General features: G+C 45.0%; 1 protein-coding gene across 1 annotated transcript in view; it reads right to left on the bottom strand.

The window, feature by feature from the left end:
* Positions 1–19101, bottom strand: part of mgat4b (alpha-1,3-mannosyl-glycoprotein 4-beta-N-acetylglucosaminyltransferase B) — a 117897-nt gene extending 98796 nt beyond the window's left edge. The window contains exon 1 of the mRNA XM_085286244.1: positions 18651–19101. Coding sequence (XP_085142370.1) covers positions 18651–18747 — 97 coding nt within the window. The 5' untranslated portion in view covers positions 18748–19101. The remainder of the gene's footprint in view (positions 1–18650) is intronic.
* Between the last annotated feature and the right edge of the window lie 1802 nt (positions 19102–20903).

The following is a 20903-nucleotide window of genomic DNA, read 5'->3' as shown; positions in this document are numbered from 1 at the left end:
AATGGTGCAACTTCAGTGATGTGGAACTGGTTTGGTGTTTGTCCCTCAGATACACAACAAAGCACATTTTTTTGTAGAACATGCAAGCGGCCGTTGTTATTGCTTTATTTGTCGGACTAAGGTGCTCTAAATCTGGGAGTAATCTGGGTCCTAAACTCCGTATCCTTCAGGTCCCAAAGTCAAACGAACACTGCAGCATCACAGAGTTAAAAACTGTCTAAATTCTTTCATCTTTAATAAAACGATCAGCATTGCTGCTTTACCAGGTGTAACTATGAAGTTTAACATCCAGGCATCCATGAAAACAGAATTTATTACATTTAACGGAGTTAGAAGTTAGCAGGAAGCTAGCGGACGTTAGCTCGCTAGTTTCGCTAGTTACCTAAGCATGATATTGCATGTTCTGACTGAGAGATTTCTGAAAAAATTCAAACGTACAGCTCTGCTGTCACTTCCAACATAAATGAAGACAGGAAACTAAACAGCAGTGATGTTTGTAGGGTTACTGAAGTTGGGCTAGCTGGTATATAATGATGTGCTACGTGATCGCTAGCAACACAGCTATGTTAGCATAACATAAACAGTGAAGCTGGAGGACGAACACTAACACTTTTCCACTCGATAAAAGTTAACGTGAAGGTTCCTGATGGTTAGAGACAAATGCAATCGCATGGCAGGATGCTGTAAACGGACCAAACTTCAGTCAGGAGAACAACTGAGATAATCCATCCACAATATGAGGTTAGTAATTAATATACTGCAACAACATGGGAATAGAGCAGCTGTGATAGAATACAGCATTAATGAATCAATGGTACAGAAGTGGAGGAAGCAAGAAGAATGAGTTGAGTAGTTTGATCTATCTGACTGCTTTGTTTCGCTTAATGTGCCTCATAATCCCGTGCACCTTATGGTCCGAAAAATACGTATTTGACTTTTTTATTTGGCACACTGCAGTTTAATATTGCAAAGCACCTCTTTTTAACTTCAGTGGATATTATACATGGTTATGCTCAGGATATGTCAGCCCATTTCTACTGGAAATGCCTTTTGGTTAATGCACATAAAAAACAGCTTCTTGTTTAAGTGAAAATAAATGGATGGTGTTTTTTTTGCGCTAGTAAAGTTGTGGAATTGTATTTTGTCTCGCATCAATTATATCGTCAGTTATATTGTTATCGCAAATTTTCAAATATATCGTGATAAATACTTTTGGCCATATGCTCTAGGCATGCTCTAGGCAGCAGTGGTCGGGCTGTTGATTTAGTCGGACCCAGAATATGCATAAAGTTTGAACAGAGATAAAAGTAATTCTATATGTTAAACTCTGTTGGGTTTTTTTGTTTTGTGTGTGTGTGTGTGTGGGGGGGGGGGGGGGGTGATAAGGTATCACCGACCGTTGTTTGACTCTCTGAGATGCATGTTTAGTGCTTTTTCCTGTTACTGATGTTTGGATATAATGATTGTTGGAAGTAAGGGAAGCTTCAGAAAGAACAAATGGAAACAAGTTTTTGTTTTGAAGCCTTTTAAAACAGAAAGTGCGTAAAAGTGACTCTGACAGCTGGGTTTAAACCTTTCATGATGATCGTTATAACTGTAACAGGCGTGCCATGGACCACGGTCCTGCAGCCGCACCGACATATGCGTGACGTTTTTTCTTCCGATCTAAAATCTGATTAAAATTTCTAAAAAAAATGTGATAAAATCTGAACTGAAGACTTGACGTGTGAGGGAGGTAATCTGCGGTTCAGGGTCTCTTACACACAGAGCAGAGGTTGTCAGGCGAGCCGAGCAGCTGGAGATAAACGACTGCAGCCGTCAGTCTGCTGACACGCTGCAGACAGTTCAGCGCACACATCAGTGAAACATCAGACACCTGCAGTGATGTCGTGTTTCCACTTCCTTCAACTAAACTTTATCTACACGCCGCTGCAAACCTGATCCGGAGCGGCGGTGGAAGGAGCGCTTGGGCCTTTCCATCAGCTCATCGCAAATTTCAAAGATAAATGAGTGCGCGTGTCTCCAGTAATCAGTTTGGTTCCTGCTCATGGAAACTTCAGCAGAGATATCTGATAACATCATAGCAATGAATAACTGTCAGTGCTGATGAGGGGCCAGTTTATAAAACAAATGTGTCTCAGTCTGTGAACTGTTACGAGTGTTGCTGTGAGGATCAGCTGAACCAGTTTTATGGGAGCTGGAATAAAAACTCTAATATGGCAGAAATGGAGGTCACAGCTGCGTTGAACTTGGCTTCATCACAATAATCCAGCTATGCTCAGCTTCTTCAAAGTGTGGCGTGGAGTTCAGTAACACTTATACACACCTCCGACTTTGACCCAACGGTGGCGGTAGAGTGCTTGAGGAAAAACATGTAGAGGCTACCTGAGACTCCACTGGCAGAAGAAGAAAGGGTATGCGGGAACGAGCATCAACCTCTGGGGCTTAAAAGCACCAATGGTGCAGTTCCTCCAACACCCACTAGAGGCTCTAGCAGTGTGTCAGTCCCCATAGACTCCCATATTAAAATATCCAACTTCAAAGCAGAAATAAACACGTTTACATCCTGATATAAAAACTCTCTGAGGCTCTACAGATAATTCCTACCTTCATAACAACTTTACAGGTGTCATTGTTTTTATAACTCACCTGTTTAAATTGTATTAAAGCTTAAGAGTTTGCATTTTTAGGGGAGTGACCTCTTTGACTGACAGGTGCATGGTGACACAGGCGACTTTAGCTGTTAGTCATCTGCTAGCCCTCACCTCAGCTAATCAGAGCCACTGAACTGGATATCTGAACCGTGTTTATGCTGTTGGAGCATTTTTAATGACATTACATGGCCAATAATATGGCTGCTGTAAGGTTACTATACAAACAGACTGTCCAGGAAGAGCTCCAGTGTTGGTGAGTAGAATTCTAGGATTTGATTTCTTAGCATTAATTCGCTCCTGTCTGTGCCAGTGGGAGCTCCTATACAGTTTACAGATGCAATTTGCTAACCTAGCTAGCTAGCATTAGCTGATAATTTGACACTTCACCCTGGTGTCCTGATAAGGTCCCCTCTGGCCGCAAAACCCAACATGGTGGCCATAACGCGTAGAAGCTTCAAAATGAGCCCAGAAACCACTGGTTGCATCCATCTTTTACATACAGTCTATGAAAAATGCTGCTACATCTGTGAGATCTTTGACAGAAAAACTCAGACTTGTGTTCGTGAATCTGCTCTGTGTTGTCTCAGTTACACACTCAGATGATTGTACATTTAAATGTAGACTCAGCAGTTCACATGTGCCTGATGGACCCATTAAAGATTACTTTTAAATCTTCTCTCCACACATGAATGAGGTGAGCTTTGTTCCCTGTGCAGCATGAAGGCAAGGACGGTTTCTCTCAGAGTGCAACCTGACCTGCTGGAGCTCCCATCAAATATTCATCAGCTCCTTTCACAGCGTCTTGGACCCTCCAGGAAACACACAAACACGAGACGGTGCGTGCGTCCGCATGATCTCATTGCATCAGTGTTCATCTCTGTTTAACACATTATCATCCCATTATGCTTCCATAACTAACGATGAAACAATAAGGCCCCATTGATGGTGGGTAATAAACTTTATTGCTCACAGTAACACGACTAACACATCAGGAACAGGAACATCTGCAGGACATCTTTGCAAAAGTGCGCATTAAACCTGAGCTTGGTTTCTCTCATCGAGGTCCGATGGATTTAGTACTTTCTGCCCTGGTCAGTGATCTGAATCCAGTCCAGTATGAGAGTAATTTCACCTCATTACTGATAACAATGTCAGCTCAAACCGCCTCCAGGATTTCATGAATGTGGATTCTGTAGGGAAATCACTAGATTATGACTTTTTCTTTTACTTTAAAAACTGCCGAATTTTATTAACTCAGAAGAGTTTCAGCCAGATTTCACTCAGGCTCAAACCTGTTCTCCTCTGTGTGTGTGTGTGTGTGTGTGTGTGTGTGTGTGTGTGTGTGTGTGTTTTATTAGTTTATCTTGAAAAGGATATTTTTATCTCAAGAGTCTTATTTTCTTGGTTAAATAAAAATAATGTAAGAATGAAGGATACGCCGCCTCACTGAAGAACACAATTCAGTAACACTTCATAACATAGCCGTTTAATTCCTCTGTAATTAAACAGAGTTTAACTGTATCATATTTTAAGTTACAGCGTAATTAGATTTACCTACAAATCATTAAAGGTAGGCAACAGTAACAAGTCAGGTTAATACAGGATACAAATACATTTCCATACTGTAAGTACATTTAAGTACTGCGTAACTAGTTTTAGGTAGTGTATGAGTAAGTTTACGTATTCTGTAACTTTAAATAGAGTTTAGACATCTTGATTTGTTTGACAGATCTTCAAAAGGGCCTGTGTCTACCTTTCAAAGTCAAAGTCAAAGTCAAAGTCAACTTTATTTGTCGATTCTGCCACATGTACAGGACATACAGAGAATAGAAATTGCGTTACTCTCAATCCCTAGATAAATAGCAAATGAACATTTAAATATATTTAAATATAAAAGTGATTAAAAATGCAAGTAAAAATTTAAATAAATACAATTTTACATATAACAAGAAAGCTATACAATATACAATATAATGGGTAAGTGACATTGAGTGTAAACCAGGCAGAGTAGTGCAAATAGGCAAATAGTGCAAATGGAGATTTAGTAATGTACGGTAAGAGAAAGTGTAACAACAAAGTCTTATGAGGTAATGGCAGTCCAATGCTCCACAAAGTGACTGGTAACTGGTGCAGGCCAGTGAGTGAGTCAGAGAGTGTGTGTGTTTTCACAGTAAAGGTCCATGACATGTGCACCATGTGACAGCTGTAGTAGAGGAAACTGTTGCTGAAGGACATCAAAGCATTTTAGAACAGATACCAGATTGAATAACAGAAGGACTGAATCAAATCTTATCTTTGACTTTACAACTGAACTCCTGCTGCCAAAGAAACTCAAAGCTTCACAGCAGGTCACACAGAAAAAGCAGTAAAAACGAAATTTTACTGTCCACATTTATTCCAAATGTCCCTCTTACGCACACACACAGAGTTGGCTTGCAGCCGAAACCACCCAGCAGTGACAGATCGTACCATGACAACGGTCGACAGGGGTGTGTGTGCACTTTTTTTTTTTTTTTTTTTTTTTTTGTTTAAATCGGGCGGTGTTTGTTTGGGGGGGGGGGGTTGAGGCTATGTGCCCCCTGGGGCGAGGGCAGCAGTCAAGGTTGCAGGCTGAACAAACACGCAGGATCAGAGCGTGCCCGGATTGAATGTTTCAGCCTCGAGCTGTCAGGTGGACGTCAAGAGGAAAGTTTTTATTTTCAACACTTCAAACCTCAAACTTCAGTTGTGCCTATATTCACCCAGAGAACACATGAAGACTTAAATCTGATATTTGTAATAATCGTATGTGTTTGTAGACATCAATCCTTTAACATGTTTCCTCCTTCACTTCCTTCAAAATAAAAGACCCCATTGGAGTATATAGAGCATCATTATGCAACACGGTCCCTATAGAGGACTGAGGGTTTCCATGGAGACGATAGCGGCTCCACTTCGATTCCTCAATTATAGGTGTGAAATCTTTATTAGTGAGAAACACAAACACACACAGCCGCCTTTCTTTTACCCCCTCAGAGGGTGTAACCCGATTTTCCAATAGGAACATCCATCACAACATTCCTGCTCCGCTTTTAACACGACATGATTAAAAACCTCCGTTAACCTCTAATTATTAATCAAAGTGGAAACGAGTGGCTGTTTCCTGCGCGGCCACGGATGTGGGAACGATGAGAGACACGAGCATGATTAATCAGCATTTCTTTGATCTTTTATAAAACTATTTAAAAAAAGATGTCACCGCAGATGGCGGGAAACTTTAGCGCACATTTTTTTTAAATCCTATGTTACAGTTTTCCGGTTCAGTGATGAAGAAATGTGTTACATCATTGCCAGAGGATAGACTCAGACTTATTTTGGCTAAATAATCCACACCTTCAGCAGGTACCTGAGCGTGTCTCTGGTCTGCACAGGAAGGACCGAGCCAACCGCCGCACCACTCATTCCAAAATGAAAAGTGTGACACATGGGGATAAATGACCCCCCAATTAACAAGACCATTTAAGGAGTAATCTTATTGCCACGCTGTCCAGCTTACTTCAGCCTAAACCTGCTTGGAGAAACTCAAAAACCTTTAAAACATTTAAAATGGGCCGAGGCTGAGCGAAACTTAGGGAGTGATCCTGCTAACAAAGCAAACTGCACCCAGAAGGTCGTCAACTGAGGTCACACAGACAGTAGAAAACCTGAAACCATCACTGACCCTGACAGGACGACCCCAAATCAGACCAAAGTTTCCGCAGGAGCACGATTCAGTTCCACACGGCGTGCTGACCAAAGCACGTCAACACTGCCGAGGACCGATTCACAGACAACAATTCGTGCTAAACTTCGGTACCAGAGAACATCTGGGCTAGAGGAAGAAGCTGAGCGAGATCATGTGACGTCACTCCATCGACATGTTGAAGAACAACATTCGCACAGGGCAAAGACGGCGGTGGCGGCAGGCTGAAAGCGGTCACCAGTGGGGTCATACTTTCCAAAACTTACAATGGCAGCACATCTGATCTGAGGAAACATCTGCTTAAACACTAAAGCTGCAGACTGCACCGTGTTTGACGGCCTGAAAGCCAAATTCGCCGACAGTAGGCTAAATAATTACTGAGTTGTCATAGAAACGTGTTTTTCTTTACCGTTTGTTCACATTTTAAGTGAGCATTTCTACACCGGCTGGACTGAAATGTCAGAACGCTATTTATGCTCGAGACGTGTAAGACGTCTGAAACCTCAGAATGAACAGGAACCAAAAACAGTCGAGCATCAGCGGTGTGAACGCTGCCAGACCGAGGCGGCGTCAAACGTTTCAGCCAAGAAACATTTTCAATCCATAATCTCAAAACGAGTTGAGTACCAAAGACAGATACCGCTGGCTGTGATACCAAATTCTATTCTGAAGTTTATCGGCTCAAACAGTAAACGGGAAAAAGCTTCAAATGTTTGCTGTCGATCAGCATCAGGCCTCCTGCTGAGCTCTTCAGGAAACAGAGCTTCGGTCAGGGACTACCTTCTTCGGCGTATTCTTACATGTGTGACCTCTGATTATTATCAGCATTTAAATTTTAAACAGTGACACCGTGTGAGTGAGATCGAGTTTACCTACAGATTATAAACCGATAAAGTTTGTCCCACACACACACACACACACACACACACACACACACACACACACACACACACACACACACACACACAGCTACAGCCGTTAACAGTGTGACTGACACCTCAAACTGCAGCTTGTGTAACAGATCACACAGTTAATCTGGAGCTCACATTACACACACACACACTTAGACTCTCAGTTCTCATATTGATCACACTGTCAAACATCCTCTCTCTCGTTACTACACTAAAGCCAGAGAAGAGGAGGAAGAGCGAGGAAATAAGGAAAGGAAACATAGACATAGGAAGCAATAAATGATGGAAGGAAGCAGAAGGAGAGGAAGCTGAAAGACAGGAAGTCAGAATAGGAAGATAAACACCAACGAGGAAAAAGAGAGGAGTCTCCTCTTCTTCTCTGGTTTTCTGACTGACAACAGCAGCTCCATCAAACCACGGAAACTACATTTTCCTTTAATCTGTCACCAGACTTCACATCTTTAAAGCTGGAACCACCTCGTGACCAGAACCAGAACCATCACCTGCAGATAGGACACGTCATTACATTTAAAGCTGTTCTGCTTTCACACTGTGAGCTCAGAGCTCAGGCTGCAGATGCTCCAAACTCTCAGTGTAGCACAGTTTTTTCTACTCTTGGATCTGCATGATGCCATAAGGAGGGATATTCCTAATATAGTCACATCAAGCATAGAAGCCCCACTGTTATGCGTTTGCAAGGGGCGGCCAATAAGAAGAGAGAGTACTTAAAGGAGGAGGAGCTAAAATGTTTCTAGCTGAACTTGGAGGCTGATGCAGACAGACAAAGACAAGAAGGATTATTCTGAACTGTGAATCATGCAAAGCTGAACAGAGTCTGAACAAATGACGCTCAGTCATCTGTTATTGATCTCACACACACACACACATGAGAAACACACACACCTTTTAATTGACTTTCTCCTTCAAACTGAAGGACAGGTTAATCAATACAGAAAATCGTGATTTCTGATGCCATTAATGGTTCACTTTCAGGCTATATTTTATATGGAAGACACACACACACACACACACACACACACACACACACACACACACAGAGAACGATTAAACCAGAATAACTGAACAGACGTTTGGATCAGTTCTAGAAACAGAAACAAACTGAACAGAGGAAAGTAAAAGCCAAGGTTGTCACTGCTGAACAATGCCAGGCAGGATGTGTGTGTGTGTGTGTGTTTGTCCGTGTGTGTGTGTGTGTGTGTGTGTGTCCTGAGGACAAGACAAAACATGTTCACTTCGAATCTGATGCGTCATCTAATCACTATGAGTCGTCTGCTACACTGTAATCCAATCTGTGCGGGTTTGTTTGTGTGTGTCTGTCTGTCTTTGCGTGTGCATGTGAGAGAGAGGCAATCATACACATTCAGCTGCAGCAGCCCGAAAATAAAACCAACTGCAGGTCGGGAACGTTGGAACTGCAGGTCGGGAACGTTGGAACTGCAGGTCGGGGACGTTGGAACTGCAGGTCGGGAACGTTGGAACTGCAGGTCGGGAACGTTGGAACTACAGGTCGGGAACGTTGGAACTACAGGTCGGGAACGCTGGAACTGCAGGTCGGGAATGTTGGAGCTGTGGGTCGGTTGGAGCGAGAACATAAAGCAGGGGCATTGCTTTCCCTTGTACATCAGAGCACTCACACACGGGACGAATATGCAGTTCGTGGTGACCGACAAGCCTGCCTGGTACTCAGATGAACAAAAGGACAGTCGGGCGTTCACATGCACCGACACCGTTGGTTTATTCGACCAGGTAGCCGAAGCCATGACAGTGAAAGAGTCTATGTTATCCGAGAAAAGCAAAGCGTTTCAACACAAGACGACACGGAAAATCGTCAGAGACATGGTGATCGAAGACATCGGCCGTTTCAAACAAAACCCTTCCAAGTCGCTTTTGACTGCTTTGATGGATATTATGGACTTGCGAGCCGATGGCTTAGAATGTATGTCAACCGAAGACAGGGCCGGTATGAAACAGCTAATGTTGGCTTTGAAAAACTACACCCTCTTTTACATACCCTCTACAGCGTTGAAGTCCGTCGCAGAGGACCGCGTTGTCATACCGGTCGTGACAATGTGGTCCCAAACGGACAAGGAGTTAGAGCTACGGTTCTGTGACAAGCCCAGATCGATGTTGGGCACGTACACGGTGAATTTGATGAGCGGGAGCGCTGCTTATTTCATGCAGCAGGTCCTAATCGTGCCGGGTGTCCAAAGCTTAAACCTGTTAAAGGACATAACGGGCGATAGATATGAGTTCTGGGACATGTCTCTAGAAGTCCCCACTCATCCGGATGCTCTCACTCCATCGTTCAAGCACATACAACCGATGCAGTTGTTACGCAGCGGAGAGGACAATGACAGAACGTCTGCTACGCAGACGTGTGGGGAAACCGGAGACACCATTGCTGATGTGGAACCCATGTGTTGTGTACTGGACACTGAGTCAGCTGACCTGCAAGTCAGTAAACGACCGGGAAGCGTGGACTGTTTCTCGGACGTGGACGTGATATGCGATCTGTCGAGATTCACGTGTCACGCCGGCGTGGCCAAAACTGTGTACTTCAGACGCACGGCACGCGTGGTGAGCCGTAAGCGAGGTAACATGACACCGGTGGTTTCGTTGCGCGACCAGCAGAAGGACAAGCGAACGTTATACATATCTACCACCGCACGCTTTTGCAGGGCCTTGAAACACTCCTGCGTAAAAGGTAGCGGAGAGCTGCTGCAGTGTTGCTACACACTGCTAAACGAGCTCAGCGGCAGAGAGACTTTCCTGGCCGGACCCGAGTTGCATCAGGACATAACCAATCCTGCGCTTACCGCGTTCCTAAAACGGGTGAGCCCTCCCACCAGCAACTGGTGTAACTACACCCCAAAACACGTGGCCTGCGCGATCGAAGATCCGATAATGTGCGAGATAGTGGATCTGGGCATCAAGCTAATGGACGACAGGGTGCCCAATGCGTTTGCTGTTGCAGAGCTGTTATTGTGTAATACGCAAAAAGCCAATCACTACGTTCGAGCCTACGAGTGGTACAACGAAGACGGCGCGTATCGCGCGCAGATTCATAGGAACAACATTGCTTTACTGCAGCAACAGTTCAAGGAAGACTGGCGCGCCCTGGCCAGCATCGACAGGCGGATTAGAGCGTCGAACAGCGGTGTCATCAACAAAGCGCAAAGGCATGCAACGAGAGACCTGTTCAGGAACTTGGGCACCCACAACATAAACGACACCTTTAAGAAGTGGCAACAGCTGATAAAAGACACACCGGCTCCGAAAGACACTGCTAGAGGCAGAGATTATAGCAACATGAAAGTGCTCTTCCACAACCTGAGGGTGTACCACAACAAAATGAACAAGCTGAAGAAGAACACCAAGACCGCCGACGATATCGACGACGACAACGACGACGACAACGACGACAACAGCAACACGCCGCCGGACGACGGTAACTCCAACCGCAAAGCGTCGAACGTCTCAGTCGGATCTGCCTCGCCTAGGTCAGAAAAAGCGTCGAGACGCGACGTCGACGTCGCAACCGGACCGGTATCACCGTCCCAAAAACCCTGGTGCTTTTCTATGATCGTGCCTGACAACCCCCCTTTGGGCACGTGGGTCAGAAACATAGGGACTCTATTACAAAGCGCAGCTTGGTTGTACGCAGATAACACAAGACGAGAAGCTGTGTGCAGAGTTCTCGGCTTGGAGAAAACGCTGCTGCACGAGAAATACAGTTCGGTGTTGGAACAATGGGTGTCTAGCAATCCCATCGTGGTAGAACAGCTGAACGCCCACGGTTTACAAGATAAACTGAGTTTGGCTCTGATCGACCGCTTGGGCGCCATATCGACCAAAAACTGGATAAGCAAAATCAAACGAGCTTTCACGCGTGCACCCGCAACAAAGGCCACAATTTCATCCGAGGCAAGAAAAGGCAAACGAGCTTTTGCGCGTACACTCGCAACAAAGACCACGCTGGTGGACCGTGATCAGTGCAAGAAAAGGAGAGCCAACAAAACGTCCCGCTCCAACGCTGACAGAGAAGAATTGCTTTGCCAGGAAGCAATGAGCTGCGAGGATGACGCCGATGAGGAATCTGGCCAGGACGAAGAAGAAGGGGAGTACGATTACACAGCGGCCCAAGGCGAAGAGTTGCTGGCCACGGAGGAGTATGACAAGGATGAATTGTCGGGCAGATACGATGATGACAAGCGTCTAGATCAATACGACTTGGAGGACGACTTCATTGACGACAGGAGCGAGGACGATTACAGCATCGTAGAGAGTGACTCTGACGCTTGCGGCCCTGTGAAACAGATAGCCTTCGGTCGAATTGACCGCCGCCGTCGCGCTGACGACTCTGACGCTGAGTCGGACCACGACATCCCCGAACACTCTGGTGTGCATAAAGGCGCGTTATTTTCCTCTGACTCCGAGGAGGAGGAGGAACCCGCCCCGGCGAGAATAGAAAAACGACGATGCACTTGTGTTATGAAACACCACGGCGATGAAGATGACACTGATGGTGACGATCGACCGACGACAAGTGCAAAGTTCACTAGCAAGTCGCCCGCAAAGTCTCCTACAAAGTCACCACCTAGAAAGGTAAAGGAAACGCCGATTGATCGCTTAAGCCGTAAGACAACAACCAGCAGGAAGAAGCAGCACAAGGGCGATCGAGCGAAAGGTCCAGGCAAGCGTCGGAGAAAGTCACCTTCTTTTCATTCGGATTCGGACGCCAGTAATCCCGAGAGCAAGTGCAAGTCTCCAAAGATTAAACGCCCAAGACTGAGCTCAAGCACGGACGACGGGTCCAGTGCGTGTAAGTCTCCAGAGATTAAACGCCGAAGAACGAGCGCCCCTACAGAAGACGAGTACCCCTACAGAAGACGAGTACATCGAAGACGAGTACATCGACCACGCTGCTGTGGATTTACATCGCCCTGCGGAAGACCCAGTGGCACCCGTAGAGTCCGACGGTGTTCTAGAGGACAGCGTGGACTTTTGTGGACACATCGTTGCTATGTGAGCCGGGTCGAGGGTGTAACTACAAACGCCGATTGCCCCTGTGACACCGTGGCCACTATGTCAGCCGTGCGCAGAAAAGAAAAACCGTGCCCTGGTCCTCAAAGTAGCGTCATGATCAAATATTTAGAGTCGCTGGCAAAAACAATCGATGTCAGCCAAACACTGCAACCTTGCTCTGACCGACCACCCCTCGCAACACATTCTGATCATGGCGAGCCCGCCGCGAAACGTACCCGTGTGAGCAATAGCAAAGGTACACTGTTGAAATATTTTGACAAGAAATGACATTCGTTTGTAGGCCATGTTATGTATTCAACACACGTGGATCATTGTACCGCTGTGAAACTGTGTATGTTTGTTGCCATGTCACAATGCTCTTTGCTCTTTGTGTGTATTTGAAACAATGAAAAATAATAAACGAACACGATCACTTTGCTCAGTGTGATATGTTATTTATTATACATATAACCACTATATGTTACACCTAAAGCACTATATGTTACACCTAAAGCCCCCACTCCTACTCCAAAATAACAAGGTGGCCGATCTACGGCACCGGCCGACTTAGTCAGCCGACCTGGATACATTATGCAGCCTACCCAGCCACATTATTCAGCCACATTATTCAGCCTACCCAGCCACATTATTCAGCCGACCCGGCTACATTATCCGGCCGACCAGGCTACATTACCCGGCCGACCTGGCCCAGCCGACCTGGCTACATTACCCAGCCGACCTGGCTACAGCGACCGACTGGGATTTACACACAAGCTGCTCCATAATCCAGATATACCAGCGGCTAGTAGACGGCATCAGCCTTATACAGCCGTCGCACGAGTAGCCGATTGAGATAAGTAGCCAGCTGAGACACAGTAGCCGACCAGGAACGAGTAGTCATCACAAGCTTTCTAAGGCTAAGCTTGGATCGCGAACATGAGCCTAGAGAAACTCGAAGCGTACAGGCACGACATAGCCGAGTGCTACGAATCGTTATCCGACATAGTTGAGGACGCCTCGGAAGCGTTCCGAGGCTACCGCTTGGAGTGCAAGTTACTCTCCACCCCGAACCTAGTGAGGAAAACCCGTACGATCATCGATCACTGTTTGGAGAACGAAGAGCGGGCCGCTAAGTTTCTTCGTATAGTGCAGACTAACAACAAGGAGTTGCACCCTCTTTCTGCAGCTCCACTGACTGGACTAATTTACCCTGAGTGCTACAACACACACACACACACAATGGTTAACTGCCATCAGTGTGTGAATCAATCTCCACTCTGCAGCAAAAACATGCCTTCATTTGGAAAGGATGGAGATGTGTGTGTGTGTGTGTGTGTGTGTGTGTGTGTGTGCGTGCGCATGCGTGTGGAGGTGTCACATCAGAAGGATGGATGAGTCACAGCAATGTGTGATTCATCGGAAATTCAGGTCTAATCAAGGTTTTGGCATCAAAACAGTAAAATGTGTATATATACAGAATATATATATATATATATATATATATATATTATAAAATGTTTGTAAGATTTTCCCAAAGTGTTGTAAATAACATACGAAATAATGTAATATGACAAAAGGTTTATAAAAAAATATAAAATTTATGAAGTGTATCAGTAAAATTTTCCCCAAGTAAAAAAAAAAAAAGGAAAGGAAAGGAAAGAAAAGAAAAGAAAAGAAAAGAAAAGAAAAGGAAAAAAAATGTCTAAAAGTTGTTCATTATTTACCAAAATAAATAAATAACTCATCTGAAAAATCTGTGAAATTTCCCCAAAATATCTAAATCTAAAAATGTAGGTCAAAAACATTCACAGCATGAAAAAAATATATAAAATGAACCAAATCTAATTTAAAAAAATCACATATTTTCTTCATCGAAATTTAAATATATTACTAAAATCTGAAAAATATGGAAAATATGGAAAATGTGCCACAATAGAACATCGCTGAAGAGAGTGTGAATGAATTTTATGTTTGAGATGATTTTGTTTGGAGAGCTAAAGCTCCTGAAGGTCCATAAATTCAACGATGACACAGTTGTGACATTCAAACCTGATCACTCAGTTATTAACAGCAAGGCAAGAAAGTGAAACTATACGCACATTTAATTCATGCCAAACACGTCAACGTTTAAAAATATTACTAAAGATAAAAAAGAAAATAAACCAATCTAAAATATTTTTTAGTGCAACTAAAATAAGTCCAGAAGAAGAAGAAGATGTGTGTTGTGTGTCAGAGTGAAGTGTGTCAGTGGTTCAAACCATGTGTATGTGTGTTTGTGTGAGCGTGTATTGATATCTTTGTGGGGACCAAAAACTGGAAGTTTACTATACTTGTGGGGACCAGGATTTTGGTCCCTACAAGTTTCAAGGCATTTTTGAGACTCAAAATGTGGTTTTAGTGACAGGGTGACATTTGGTTATGGTTAGGTTTAGGGTAAGGGGTTAGGGAAAGCATCATGTCAGTTAGATGTTCCCACAGGGTTTGAATACCCAGTGCGTGCGTGCGTGCGTGTGTGTGTGTGTGTGTGTGTGTGTGTGTGTGTGTGTGTGTGTGTGTGTGTGACGTTGAAGCCGAACGGACGGATCTGAACATGTCTGACTCTCTGATACTACAAGTGTCACATACACGCACACATAAACAAACACACACACACTCTTCTCCTCAATTCAAATCAAAGTGAAAGTACATGAAAGCGCAGCTGCGCACATTTAAAGGATCGCTCCGTGTTTTCTCAGCCGGCCCGAGGCGTCAGCGGCTGTCGGAGCCGAGGTCACGCTCACTGTCAGTGCTTGTCAGCTGACTGCAAACACTTAGAGAAGAATTTAAAATCCCTCTGAGGCTGAAAGGAAACAGGAACGAAAGGCGGGATAAAGGTGGTGGGTTTAGCTGGGGGTGGAGGCACCGCATCAAATTCTGCTTAAGGCCCCACTAACTGCAAACTGTCCACGTCAGACACAGAAACACCAAAAACTGATGTTTACACGAAGTGCAAAGTGAAGGAACCAAAAGCTGCAGTTCCTCTACTGTCCACCGGAGGCTCCAGCAGTGAGTCAGTCCCCATGGTTAGCATTGAAAATGTTTGATTTCTTTTACTAAAATAAGTGGTTATAATCATTTTCATACATTTACTGCAAATGTGCTCATAATGAGTTGGCACTCAGTCTTCTGAAGGTCGTAAGCTTTGTTCAGCGTGACTGTCCGGACTGATGTATCCAGGGGTGCACATAAGTGGTCCGCAGGTGTGCATTCGCTGTCAAAATAAAAGACGCGCACCGGATAAGCAGTTGCAACGCACGTTTGCATACATAAGATTTTCTGGAGGAGGACAGACATTTGTTTAGAACTCTTAAAGATGTCGAAGAAGTAAGCTCCTTTAAGCAATTACTTTGGTGTTCCTCCAAAGAAATGTCAGAAGGAGTCCGAACCGCAAAAGAAGCGCGTATTCTCGGAAAAGTGGTTGCAGGAGGTGAGCTGGCTTCAAACAAATGATGAACGCACAGAGATGTGGTGCAGAATGTGCAAAAATAAACATGTTTACAGCCTGACACACAGACTGGTTGGTCTCTGTAGATAATTGAATCCTTCATAACACCTGCACAGGTGAGAATCTATTTTATAACTCACGTTTTTCATTTATAGTAAGTTTGCGGTATTAGGGCCGTGGCCTCTTTGACTGACTATCAGCTGTTTAAATCACCAGATATGTCTGCTGATTGTTCATGTTGAGATTAAAGTTGTTGTTTCCTCCAAAAGTCCTGATGTGGACGAGTTTGTAGACGACTTTATGTCTTGTGATACGACAAACATTGTCTATACTGGACGAGGGTGTAACCATCACTATCCTTGCATCAATCCAGTGTGAGCTCTTTCATTTTGCACGAATCCGTCCAGCTGTGGTTCTAACTTCTGACCAGATGCCAAGTTCTGCACCAGCGTCCTATCACCACACCGTGCTTATGAGCTAAAACAGAAATAACAAGGAGAACACCCATGGTGTTCACGAAAGCAGACGATCCATGACGAGCAAAACTACGACTGCTTCCCTTAGTCTCACGCCCACCCACCAGTGTGCGCCGTGATAAAAAGCAAGCGTACAGATGCTGAGCTTCCAGCTGTTTGGAAAGCTGCTGCACTGTATCGCAAACCAAGCGCCCCCTTTTACCAAAGAGGGTCTCACGCCAGAGAAAAGATCATGTGAGACCAATCGCAAACTGAGCACTCCTTTCACAGCAGATACTGATCTCAAACTCCACCCCTCTTGCAGGCTGGAGGGAGTTTCGATCCAAGCGCTCCTGTGGACCCACAGCTGCAGCTGACAGCTGAGCCTGCAGAGCTCCTGGGAGCAAACACCCACAGGTTAATAACTACGTGCACACACACACACACACACACACACACACCAGGCCTGCGTGTGTGTGTTAATCTCCGCTTTGTTTTTGTCCCTTTTTTTTTTAAGCAACCCCTAGATCAGTCTACTCACCCCCAGTATAAACCAAACGCACCTCCTCACAAACATGCCATCACCTCAGCTCACAGCGCTCCTTCCTCTGACCTCTGAACCAGCTGTACTTCCACTTCACCTACCACCACCCACCTTTCACTCTCTCTTTCTCTCTTCTAGCACATGATGGACAACAAACCAAGCGCTCTTTTAACTTGAGGCTCGACTCTGGCAGACTTTCAGTCCAAACTTTCATCATCATCGTCACATTTTTCTGCTCCTGCACAAATAAACACAGCATCAGTGTAACCACAACTAAATCAAACCAACCCCACCTCTCATTTCCACATCAGATAGAAAACAAGCGCTCCTTTCCAGCATCCAAAGCTCTGTTCTTCCTCATTCTGAAGCTGTCAGATGGCAGGTGTGAGTAGTTGTTTTCCACAAAGTGCAAGGCGGGGCTGAAACAAAATCAAACCAAGCCCACTGTCCTCCATCTGGAACCCCACCCATCCATCCAACCATCCATTTACTTCCACTTATCCAGTTCAGGGGTTCCAGGAGCCTAAAAAAAGAATCAAGTGCTCCCTTCTTTACCCGTTCCTCTTGCATGCAAAAGCTTTAAGGTTTACTCGAACTGGAGACAGACCTGTAAATAAATCAAACCAACTCCTCCTCTCAATGAAATAAACCCCTTTTTTCCTCCAACCTGAGCTGGTACATGGTGCAAGTGCTCCTTTCCAGCATCCAGCACGCTCTTCCTCCTCAGTCTGAAGCTCTGAGATTGCGGTGTGACCTCACAAATCAAGCGCTCTCCTATATACCACGGAAGCAGGAGCTTCAACTGATGTTCTCCTGTTCCCAACTGTACTTAATCTGGTGTGTCATGTGTCTGAAATCAAACACTTCCCTTATCTAAAAGCACAAAGTGAAGCTGTAATCAACTCAAACCAACCCTCCACTGTCCTCCACCTGGAAGCTCATCTCTCAGCTGAGGGATAAATCAATCAATCAAGCGCTCCCTTCATTATCTCTTCCTTTAACCTCGACGTTCAGGAAAGATAAAGCTGAAACTAAATCAAACCAACCTCTCCCGCAGTGCCCTACTACACCTGTATGTGGTGTATGCATGCACCCCATGTAACCTGAATGAAACAAACCCCCTCTTTTCCTCCATCTCCAACCTGAGCTGGCATGTGGTGCATAGGAAACCAAGCGCTCCTTTCCTTATGCTCTGGAGTTTCCTTCACCTGCAAAGCATCCTCTCTGAAACACAGAGAGGGGTTGCAACAAAAATCAAACCTACCCCTTCTACTCTCCCCTCTTTTTCTACCTCTGGCACGTGGCACATCACAAACCAAGCGCCCCCTTAGATCCTATAGGTCGCCTTCACATTTTTCAAAATTGAAAGTACAACAAAATCAAACAGTCTCTGAAACATTATTCACGCCCCGCCCCCGTCTTCTTATAGCAAACCGAGCGCCCCCTTCTGCCTCTCCTAATGAAAAAGCCCCCCCCCCACACCCACCCACCATCATTTCATCCTGGACCCGGACTCCCCTGCTTGGCGGGGAGGCACAAGCGCTCCCCTCATTGCCCTCACGCTTTCTGCAACAAAATCACCCCCCTCCCGGCCCTCCCCTCTCGTGGACCCTCTCCTCTTGCAGCTGGCACGTGATGCGTCTCAAACCGAGCGCTCCCTGCACCTCCAGCCTCGCATCAGCACACCATCATGCGTTTTTTTCCTGCAACATCCAAAACCAAACGACCCCCCGCCTCCCCTCCACTCTCTCTCCCCCTAAACAAACACGTCATCAACACACACGTGCACGCGCGCACACACGCAGATGCGCACACCGGGACACACCGGCTCTTACCTCTGGAGCTGCTGAAGGCGGTGTACCAGGACAGGGAGACCAGCCCGCACAGCCCGAACAACAAGACCGTCAGGAAGGAGACATTTCGGAGCCTCATCTCCGGAGCCCCGGGAGCATGTCCGCACCGAGAGGGGGGAGCAGGGCAGCGCGTGGATGGAGGGAAAGGGGGAGGCAGGCGGAGACAGGTAGACGGAGAGAGCCACAGAGACGGAGGGAGACGGAGAGACGGGCGGAGCTGTTGCTGTTTGAGCAGCAGCGGAGAGACTGAGGAGAGGGAGAGAGAGGGAGGGAGGGAGAGAGGGGGAGGAGACAACCAGGTAGAGAGACGTGAGGAGAGAGAGGGAGTCAGAGGTCTGAATTTCTCCGGAGCTCGGAGTTATTCCGGTGGTTTCCTCACAGGCAGAATCATCGTAAACACGTCGGGTTGCTTCATCGTGTCTTACGTAATGACTCATGTAACGGATTGAAAGGGAGTTTCCACCCGGCGTTACTTCAAAGCGCCGGCGTCCCGGGGAGAGGCTCAGAGTTCAGTTTTATTCACTAAAGCACGACCTCAGGCCCCTGAAAATGACTCCGGCAGTGACCTGTGAGCAAGGGCTTGGCAACGGCGGGGAGGAAGAACTCTCCGTTAACAGGAAACAGCCCAACACAAAACAAATGATCATCAATTGAGTTAAAAAAAACAAAAACAAATCCTCATGCATCACGGAGCCGTTAGCAGCTTTACTGAAGAGCGTTAGAGAGTTAATGTAGGTTTTATTTTTATTTCATTTGGACTTTTTGTCTTTTATTCAGTTTCATTGAGTTTCCAGAATGGATTTTTTTTTGTCTCAGTATAGTTTTGATCATTTGAAAATTCATTTCTTTTCATTTTATTTATTTATTTATTATGATTGTGTTTTGTTTTTTTCATTAGGGACGTCCATCAAGGCAAGCTGAAATAACATTATTACTCAGGATGTTTCCTCCGTTTTGTTTTCAAAGTTCACAAAATCATTTCATTTATATTCGATTTTATTAAAAGTCCAGTTTTTATTTGTTTTTCAGTTCAGGGGTGTCCAACAGCCACACTGAAGCTGTTCAGTAATAGATTTTTATTTATTTATTTTAATAAAATGAAAATTCCAGTTTTTTCACTGCTAATTAGAACTTTTTTTTTTTATTGTTCCAAAAAAAAAAAAGAATTTTGTGTGAATTAACAGAAACTTTCTGTGTTATAATTAGAGGACAGTCTGGGCAATGAGCTGCTAGAATTTTCTCTAGAAATTTTACACATTTCTTTTTTATAAAATTAAAGGGAAACAGTCGTGCTGGAAAAACTGAGACATGTTGTTGAAATTGGCTTCTTTTTAAGATGTGGATCTCGTTAAATTAAATTAAGTAGTTAAACTTCTTCACAGTGACAGAAAGTGAGGTTTTATTTAGTGGCCCATGTATGGTCAAAGGGTTTAACGTCCCTGTTTTAGGTAACTAAAATGTTTTTTCACATTTAGTTTTAGCCAACAGTCATAACTTTGGTTCAGGGTCACCTGATCCAGCCCTAACTATATGCTTTAGCAAAAAGGAAAGTTTGAAACCTAATCTTAAAATTAGAGATAGTGTCTGTCTCCTGAATCCAAACTGGGAGCTGGTTCCACAGAAGAGGGGCCTGAAAACTGAAGGCTCTGCCTCCCATTCTACTTTGAAATACTCTAGGAACAACAAGCAAGCCTGCAGCAACCATCAGCTGATGGTCTTTTTCATTTCCAGCCAACATATTTCTGAAGTTAAAGTTCCCAGCAAACATGGCTGAAACATTACCCTTCTCTCTTGAGTCAAAGCTCGCCGCAGTGCGACGGTAGAAACCTCAGTATAAACAGATGAAGCCCAGCGGCCCGGTCACACAGCTCCTCACAAAACAATCATCTCCCCATTAAAGCTTTAAGATCTCTGTTTCAAGACAGACCGGGCAGAGAGGGCAGCAGAGGTTACAACAAACACAACAGAAGAAGTAAAGCTAGAATTAAACTGATGCTCAGTGCAGAGTATGGTCAGAGCATCCTTCTGGATGAAATTTTATCGATTAAAACAAAATGAAATCCAGAAAAGATTCTCACCTGACAGAAAAGACAAAAGTACTCCCCACAAGGACATCTCAGAGCCCTGACCTCTCTCTCCGAGTTCACTTATTATCTCACTGAGCACGCTGCCCTGCGTATTGATTCAGCTGCACCGGGGCTTCATAACGCTGAGCTGGGGGCAGAGAGGAAACTC

The sequence above is a fragment of the Mchenga conophoros genome, linkage group LG2 (assembly GCF_057382185.1).
Source record: "Mchenga conophoros isolate Kocher_MC1m ecotype Shallow Benthic linkage group LG2, M_conophoros_male_GT1.1, whole genome shotgun sequence".
NCBI lineage: Eukaryota > Metazoa > Chordata > Actinopteri > Cichliformes > Cichlidae > Mchenga > Mchenga conophoros.
This window is presented reverse-complemented; position numbering and strand designations above follow the sequence as displayed.